Genomic DNA, 9,269 nt, shown 5'->3' on the forward strand with positions numbered 1-9,269 from the left:
TGTAGGAAATAGGCCTGTCACATCGATGGCCCACTTCTGAAATGGCCATGAAGAGGTGACTGGAACAAGTTCATTCTTCGGGCGGTGCGTGTTGGGTGCGTAGAGCTGACAAGACCTGCATTTTCTGATGTATGCCAGCGCATCCGTATGCATCCCCGGCCAAAAGTATCCCGCGTTGTTTAGCTTAGCTACAACAGCGCGTGGACCTGCGTGTACTCCACAGATGCCCTCGTGTACTTCCCTTAGGAGGTAGTCAGCATCTTGGTTGTCCACGCATCTTAAGAGTGGGCCAAGAAAGTTACGTCTGTAAAGGATGTCATCGATGAGTTGATAATTCAGTGCTTTACAGCGTAGTTTTCTTGCCTGTGTTTTTGACTCTGGTAGTGTACCTGCCGCAAGGTATTTTATTATTGGTGTCATCCACGTTTCTGTGCTGGTTTGGGTGACACAAATTTCCTTGTGCGGGACCGAAGGTGCCTCGAGGAGTTCAATGCGGATGTCCTTTCCCAAGTGGGTGAAGGCTAATGATGCAAGCTTGCTTAACGCATCCGCAGATTTGTTTTCACTACGCTTGACGTGTATGACTTTGCAATCGTTAAAATCGCGCATAAGGGTTTTTGCTTGTGCGAGGTACAGGGCCATTGTGTCGTTCACGGCCGTGTACGTCCCGTTGATTTGATTGGCTACTAACATGGAATCCACGTGGGCTTCCAAGTGTTTCACTCCCATCTTACGCGCAATTCTCAGCCCGGCCAAGAATGCTTCATACTCGGCTTCGTTATTCGTACTTGGAAAATCCAGTCGAATAGCGTAAGTGTATTCTTGGCCTGTTGGGTTGGTTAGTTTCAGCCCAGCGCCTGAACCCTCGTTACTGGCTGCTCCATCAGTGTAGAGTCGCCAGACATCATTGATGTCCTGTGCTGGAGAGGGTTGAGCCTTTTCCTGGCACTCTTTTTCCCGCGATACAGGCACTTCCGCAATAAAGTCGGCCAAAACCTGGTCTTTTATGGCTGGTCATGGCTTATACTTTATCGCGTATTCCCCCAACTCAATTGCCCATTTGGCTAGGCGTCCCGATAACTCGGGTTTGCGTAGAACGTTTGCAAGTTTGAAGTTGGAGAGAATGGTGATTTGGTGACCCCGGAAATATCGTCTTAACCTGCGTGAAGCGTGTATAAGTGCTAAGACTAATTTTTCGAGGGTAGAGTACCGGGTTTCTACGTCTGTTAGGATACGGCTGACATAATAGATTGGCATCTGGATGCTTTTCCGTTCAACTAGCAGGACCGCCCCGGTTGCTCTATCTGTTGCGGAAAGGTATAGGATTAACTCCTCTCCCGCTTTTGGTGCTGTGAGCGTTGGGAGTTCAATCAAGCGTGACCGAATCTCCTGAAAAGCTGCTTCCGCTTCTGGTGTCCAGCGTAAGTGCGTTTTCTTTAAACAGTTTCTCAATGTTGACACGAAAGGAAACGACTTATCCGCGTGGTTTGCCAAAAAACGATTAAGTGCCACTAGTCGTCCATTCAGTGTCTGAGCCTGTTTGATGGTAGTAGGTGATTCCATTTTGATAATGGCTTCGACCTTTTCAGGGTTCGCTCTGAAGCCATCTTTAGTGACGATGACCCCCAAGAACTTCCATTCTTCCATTCCAAAGGCACACTTGCTCGGGTTGAGTTTCATGTTTATCTTCCTAAGCGTGTTGAAAGTTTCTTCGATGTCTTTCAACATCGCTTCTGCGTCAGGGCTTTTGATGACCAAGTCATCCATGTAGACTTCCAAGTTTCTCCCAATTTGGGCATGAAACTGGTTGTCCATCAGGCGTTGGTATGTGGACCCGGCATTCTTAAGTCCAAATGGCATCATTTGGTAACAAAATGTGCCATCGGGCGTCCGAAAAGCGGTTTTGTCCTGATCATCAACGGCCATGTGGATTTGATGGTACCCCTTATACGCATCCAGGAAGCATTTAAGGCGAAACGGTGCTAACGAATCTACCTTAAGATCAATTTCGGGTAACGGATAACAATCTTTGGGGCATGCTTTGTTTAAGTCCTTGAAATCTATGCACATGCGCCATTGTTTGTTATTCTTCGGTACCATAACGGGATTTGCAACCCATGTTTGATATCTGCTAACGCGTACGATGCCTGCGTCAAGGAGTTCCTTGACTTGGGTTCTACACGCGTTAGTTTGTTCTGGCCCCATTACTCTGCGCTTTTGTACGACTGGCGTAACAGCCGGATCGCACTTGAGCTTATGCTCTGCCTTACTTCGGGGTACACCAGTCATGTCAGCTGGTGTCCACGCGAAGATGTCAGCGTTTTTCTGTAGTAAGCGTTTGAGTAAGGTGCGTGTGGGATCAACAACTGTTGGGCCAATGGTAACGGCCTGGTCAGGGTATTTTCCGTTGAAGGCCCATCTTTCCGGTTCGGTGATGGTTGGTTGAACCATCTTTGGTTTGGGTTTAGATGAGACAGATGCGATGCATACCTGGGGAATGCCGGTGATCATCGCTACACCCTCAGCTGTTGGCCATCCCATCATGCCGTGGACTGAGGATACCACGGCGTTGAATCTTGCCATCCCGTCTCTTCCGAAGAGAATGTCGTATGTGTGGTGTGGCTTCCTCATCACGACAAAATCCACGTCTTCTGTGCGTGAGTGATTCCCGTCCGTAAGAGTGACGGGGAAAGATAGGATACCCAGGGGGGTGTTTGTGCTGCCGTCGAACCCTTCCATCGAGGCGTAGATCGTTTCCAGGCGTTCTTTGTCTTCGTCATCTAGCTTGTCGAAGAACTGCCTGTATATCACTGTTGACGAGGCGCCGTTGTCAGCAAGAGTGCGAGAAGTGATGTAGTGCCCCAGCTGGCTTTTGATGACGATAGGGCCTTCTTTGCTGGGTCCTCCTGGCACTCGCGGGAAGCGCACCTCAGCTTCCTTCCACGCGCATGGTTCTGTCGCTCGCCTTTTTCTTCCTCTGATGTTGCCATGAACCATGTTGATGCTGATGTCAACGGGCTTTCGTCCGTTGCCTCTGTACCGGTTATCATTCCTTCCTCCCTTCTTGATTGATGCCACAAGGTGTGCAAGTCTTCCATCCTTGACGAATGTTTCAACAATATCCTTCAAGGATGTACACTCCTCCGTACTATGACCTTTTGTCCCGTGGAAGTCACAGGATTTGCTTTGATCCGCATTAGGTCGCTGCCGGATCATTGGAGCTTTTGGCCATGGTAGTTTTTCGGTGGCAAATATCTCCGTGACGCTTTTGGTGAGTGGCGTCCACCGGTGTTTTCGGCTCGAAGGGTGTGTGTTATCTCTTCCGCCAACAAGAAGGTGAGAGCTGGATGAGGTGTCAAAGTTTACCCTTGACTGCCAAATACCTAGCTTCCTCTTTTTGTTCTGCCGGGCGATCCGAACATTGTTTTCTCTAGTCCTCTGCGTGTAGAGGTGTGTACTCTGGGGAAGATCCCTTCCCAGTTGCTTCTCCGTCTCGGCAAAGCGCTTGGCCGCCGTCATGATGGCATCCCATGTGGATGGCATGCCGTCCTTACCCGTCAATGTGCGGATAAGCTCGGGGTATTCGGCGCCCTGGATGAAAGCGGCGCGAACAAGATCTTCACTTATGTTGCCCAGACTTAGCTTTTTGGAGTTGAAGCGAGTGATGAAGTCTAGTAAAGATTCATCCTCCTCTCTAACGCAGTTGAGGATCGTCCACTGTTCTTCAGTATATTTCCTCTGTTGGCTGAAGTGTTGGCTGAACTTGTTCTGAAAGTCCGCCCAATCATAGATGTGGTGGACCGGTAAACGATCGAACCATGCCCTGGCCGCTCCAACCAGAGTCATCTGGAACATATAACACCACGTGGGTTCCGTCCAGTTACTGACGGTTGCCCCCGCAATGAATCTGTTCAAGTGGTCGTCTGGGTCGGATAGACCATCATAAGTGCCGATGTTGGACATTTGTTTGGCACTTCTCGGGGCGATTGCTTCCGCAATGTCCCTTGCAAACTTAGACTTTCCCGCATTTGCAGCAGTTGGTCTAAAGGTTTTGGAGAAGTCACGCGGGTTTCTCCCCGCGTTCGTTGGTTTAAAGGTTTCTCCAAAATTCCTTGTCGGTTGGAAGTCCGTTTCCTTACGCTTCCCTTTTGCCTTGTGGCGAGGGTTTGCGTCGGTATCGGATTCTTCCCGCTCATCGTCTGAGTACTCGCACTCACTGTTCATGTTGAGATGTTGGCGAGTACTGCCGAATTCGTCAGCCTGTTGAAGTGAACGCAAGCGTTCATCCAACTCAGCTTGGAACTCTTTCTGACGTGCTTCGGCCCACGCCTTAACTTGATCTAGTGTTTGGCGAGGGACCCTCGTCCGTTTCTCCAACTGGGCATCAGTGAACCCCAGTGAAATATTGTTTACTGCACTTGTCCCGGCTTGGGTAACCGGGGTAGTGTTCGTAAAATTTGTATAACCTCAGGTGTTCCCCCCAGTTGCTGGGGTTGTGGTTACCGGGGTTTCTTGGTCACTTACTGGCTTTGGGGCCGGAGTAACGTTAACCATTTCTTCAGAAATTTTGAAAAGACTAAGAATTAGTTCTAGCTTTTATGCACGGATGGCGCCAATGAAGAAACACTAAGTGACCCCGGGCAGATTACGGATAATCTGGGGGTTAAGTAATGTTTCCCACGAGGATGAGGTCCATCAAAGAAAGTTGTTCTTCAGGTGACCTGCAAAACAGACACCGTAAGCTCGTCACTGAGAAGGGGGGGGGGTTCCTCCTTGTGACCACCCTCCGGCGTGAGAATCAGACTAGATTGCTCTGAATATAAGTGTATATTAAGAGATTGCTAGAGAAGATAATGAAATATCAGATGATGTCCTTACCATTCCAAGGTGTTGGAGTATTTATAGCCGAAGGTAGGTTTTCTAGAAGGTACAGCCGGCTGAATAGTATTCCTGTTCTACCAACAGTGGGCTACGCACAAGCCATGCTGGTTGGTGGATAGGCTGCGGCCGACAGTGACAAGGTCGGCTGTATACTGTTCCTTTACTGCCGGCTATGCACTGTTCCACCAACTGTAGGCTGCGCACGTCCCATAGTAAGGGTTGGTGAGTAGGCAACGGCTAATAGTGACAAACAGTACTAGAGGGTGCTCCTCCTCGTACTGTTGTCGGTGAGCTGTCACCCTGTGATTGGTTCATGGGCTGTTCTGGTCAGATCGTCTGTTTTGCCCATACCTTAGTAGGTATAGTACAAAAGATCTTCCAGAAGCATACGGACTGGCTCATTTGGGAGGCTTTCCCTGCGGGTATAGCTGGCGTACTGCGCGTAAGGTCTTCTCTGAGCATGGTGGGTCCTGCGGAAGCAGTTGGTCGCTGCGCAGACGTCCCTGTTCAAGGTGAATCTTGCGGGTCCAACTGGGCTCTGCTGGGACCTACCTCTTCAGTGTTTGTCTAACACTCTAACCTTCGAGATTGAATGATGACAACTTCATCAACATAATTTTAATTTTTTAGTCATCTAAAGGCCACAAATTTTTCTCATCTTTTTACATTTTTATAACCTTTTTATGATAACTTCATTCATTTGCACCAACTTTAGCATTAAAATAATGGCTTTTATAAATAAAATATAATCGTGCAATGTTCAGTTCAAAAAGTAAACTAATAAGTATTGTTGAGCCATCCCGTCATCCCCTTCTCACGTGCATCACATCAATTATTTTTATAGCATTCCTCAATATTAAACTATCTTTGACCTTTTATTTCTTTTTGAACGAGGATGACAAAGAACATTTAATTAGTTGTATATTTTTAGTTTTTATTTATATTTTAAATTATAATTTTATCTATTTAATTCATATATTCAACTTTATATGTAAATATGTGAGTGATTGTTACATTTTAATGCTATTATTAACATTTAGCATCAAAGGCATAAAAGTTAAAGTAAATACATGACCACTTCTAAAAAATACATGGGAAATAAGTCATTTAATAATTATATTATTTGATCAACGACAAAATATAGTTTTCATATAAACGAAGGTACTATTATTATTGGAAAATGATAGGTGGTCAAAAACTTATCATTATTGGTGAAGACAAAAACGGGTTAAATATATTTTTAATCTTGTAAACACGTAACATGTTTATAAATTTACAGTTTCATTTAATTTACTTTATTATTGTAAGCACTTATGATAAGTATTTTATTTTTAATTAAAGTGAATTTAAAGTGAGAGAAATAAATGTTCTATTTAATAATATGATAATATATTGTAAAACTTGGAGCAACACCAACTTGAAGGACCCGAATGGTTAATATGAAAAGTGCAAGGGTGGTACGGAAGATCTCAATGGGCGGTTCGGTGGAGATCCAAAGTTTAGGGACCAAGTTGAATAACTTGGTGTCATAATTATTTTTTACTTATTATTAGATAAATTAGAAGTCTAGTATTATTATGTTTCCTAGTTTGAGTATGATTAGAATTGTGGGTGTTATATAAACTCATCATAAGTTTCTTTTGTTTAGAGAGTAGAGAAGACTAGAAAGAGTAGAAAATATTTTGTTCTTGTTTCTTATTAATGAAAAGAGTCGCATAAACGTTTTATGCAAAATCGTGTTTGGTGTTCTTGATTCACTTGTCTAAGGTTTAACAAGTGGTATCAGAGCCTAACGATCCAGGCTCGTGTTTCCGGTTGGCGGTAAGTCTTGATTGCGGTAGTAGTTCCAATCAAAGACATAAGAGACCAAGAAACCGATCGTGGTCAAGAAACGGTTCAATATCACTAAGAGGAGAAAACCGAAGGCTACTTGAAGATCGACTGAGAGCTAGCAAGAAAGTTCTGTGTTTATAGCCGAAAGTTGAGGTTAGATAACCAAGTTTTGTTTGATCGATCAAGCAGGAGGTAAAAGAAAGAAATATTGTTTCTATTTGTTTTATTAATTTACGTGGAGTACAAGAAAAAGGAATTGGGTTCAGTTATCCACAAATTGAAGATCCAGTTTGAAACTCCAATATGCCGTCACCACAATAATTATTATAAGTTACTATTGTGAATTATTTTTTGTGTTGAAAAGAAAAACAAAACAACACAACCATCGTTAACCTTTATATTGGCAGAATTATTTTTTTGTGTGTGATCGTCACCAACATATAGGAAGAAAAGAACTTATCTCTGGTTAGTCAAGAAACCGAAACGATGGCAGAATTCCAGGTCGTAGGCGGAATCAAGAAATTGAACCAAAGCAACTACAAACAATGGTCGACATGCATTAAATCGTATCTTCAAGGTCAAGATCTTTGGCAGGTAACGAACGGTACCGAGACGAGACAACCCGCGAACGATATTAATGGTAGTATCGGAAAGTGGCAGGTAAAAGCGGGTCGGGCGATGTTTATCATCAAGACAACGGTAGATGATGATGTTCTTAATCACATTCAAGATCTCGAATACCCAAAGCAAGCGTGGGATACGTTGGAGACCTTATTTACGAAGAAGAACGATGCTCGATTGCAATTAGTCGAAGGTGAGTTGATGACGATTTCTCAAGGTGATCTTCCTATTTCACAATATTTTCGTAAAGTGAAGAATCTATGTCGCGAAATTGGAGAACTCGATCCACAATCTCGGGTTAGCGATGCTCGTATGAAGCGGATACTCATCCACGGTTTAAGGCCGGAGTATCGTAGCTTCGTTACCGCTATTCAAGGGTGGGCGACCCAACCGAGTATAACCGAGTTTGAGAATACTCTTGCCGGACAAGAAACCTTAGCGAAACAGTTAGCCAGAGTGTTGGTTAAAACCGAGAGCGAAGCCTTGTATGTGGGAAGGAAGGAGAAGCATCGGTTCTACAAAAATAAGAATCGTGATGGTGAGAAAGGCAAGAGTAAATATTGGGAGAACGAGAAAGGTGAACGATCGAAGAAGAAAGAATGGAACAGAAAGAGTCGAGACGACAACTCTGAAAAAGATTCATCGGACGAAGAGAACCGAGACAAGGAATCAAGGTACCAACCAAAACAATTTCCATTTAGGTGCCATAACTGTGGACAAAAAGGACATATGGCAAAATACTGTCGAGAACCTAAGGAGGAAGGTAATGCAGATGTTGTTAAAGAAGAAGAACCGTGGGATGTTGAGGCTAATATGGCCGAGGTTCAAGGAAAATACACAGTTGACACCGAATTCAAACCGAACCTCATAGATGAATGGTTTGAAGTAGGCTCCTGTTGGTGGACAGATCAAGAAGCAATGCTAGAGTTGAATCAGAGTAAGGTACCATGGAATCATCTATTGTTATTTTGAATCTAGATGATGAGGAAATCGTGGTTGAAGACCGAATTCAAACCGAACCTCATAGATGAATGGTTTGAAGTAGGCTCCTGTTGGTGGACAGATCAAGAAGCAATGCTAGAGTTGAATCAGAGTAAGGTACCATGGAATCATCTATTGTTATTTTGAATCTAGATGATGAGGAAATCGTGGTTGAAGAAGAAAATATGGTTGATCAAAACGTAACAGTGACGGTAACCGAACAAGACGAGAAAGAAACCGTGTTGAATGAAGTGCACGAGGAGGTAGTTCCGTCTCATGTTACGGGTTGTCATGATGGAATAGAAAACGTTGAAGATCAACAAACCAACAAAGTTGATGTTGGAGTTTGCATGAGGTTCATGCAAAGTTCGGGTGATCCGAATGAACGAATGAATGAAGAAGTTGAGTTCGAGAGGGAGCATGCATCAAGTGAAGATGGACGAATTGCTTTGAGTACCATGATAGTTGGTCATGAAGTTAAGAAAGCAAAAGTTGTTTCCTATCTGAAATCGGGTGATGCAGTTCTAAACAATGGTAATCTCGAAACTAGCTTATTTGTAACCAGGAAAAAGAAACCTGAAGGTAGTGTTATAAAGTCGAATCCAAGAATCAAGCTTAAGGAAGTGCGAGCGTTACAAGGTGTGAAAGATCTTGGAAGAACAATGGAAGTTGGTATTGAGAGGGAGTGTAAAACTTGGAGCAACACCAACTTGAAGGACCCGAATGGTTAATATGAAAAGTGCAAGGGTGGTACGGAAGATCTCAAGGGACGGTTCGGTGGAGATCCAAAGTTTAGGGACCAAGTTGAATAACTTGGTGTCATAATTATCTTTTACTTATTATTAGATAAATTAGAAGTCTAGTATTATTATGTTTCCTAGTTTGAGTATGATTAGAATTGTGGGTGTTATATAAACCCATAATAAGTTTCTTTTGTTCAGAGAGTAGAGAAG

General features: G+C 43.9%; 1 protein-coding gene across 1 annotated transcript; it reads left to right on the top strand.

Moving 5' to 3' along the window:
- The first annotated feature begins 7,200 nt into the window (after positions 1 to 7,200).
- On the top strand, positions 7,201 to 8,307 carry LOC143570588 (uncharacterized). The gene has a single exon (XM_077056206.1). It carries the CDS (start codon positions 7,201 to 7,203, stop codon positions 8,305 to 8,307), a length of 1,107 nt encoding a protein of 368 aa, XP_076912321.1.
- The last annotated feature ends 962 nt before the right edge of the window (positions 8,308 to 9,269 follow it).

The sequence above is a fragment of the Bidens hawaiensis genome, unplaced genomic scaffold, assembly GCF_021521415.1.
Source record: "Bidens hawaiensis isolate Kalapana, Puna unplaced genomic scaffold, B.hawaiensis_p1.1 tig00025010_1, whole genome shotgun sequence".
Taxonomy (NCBI): Eukaryota; Viridiplantae; Streptophyta; class Magnoliopsida; order Asterales; family Asteraceae; genus Bidens; species Bidens hawaiensis.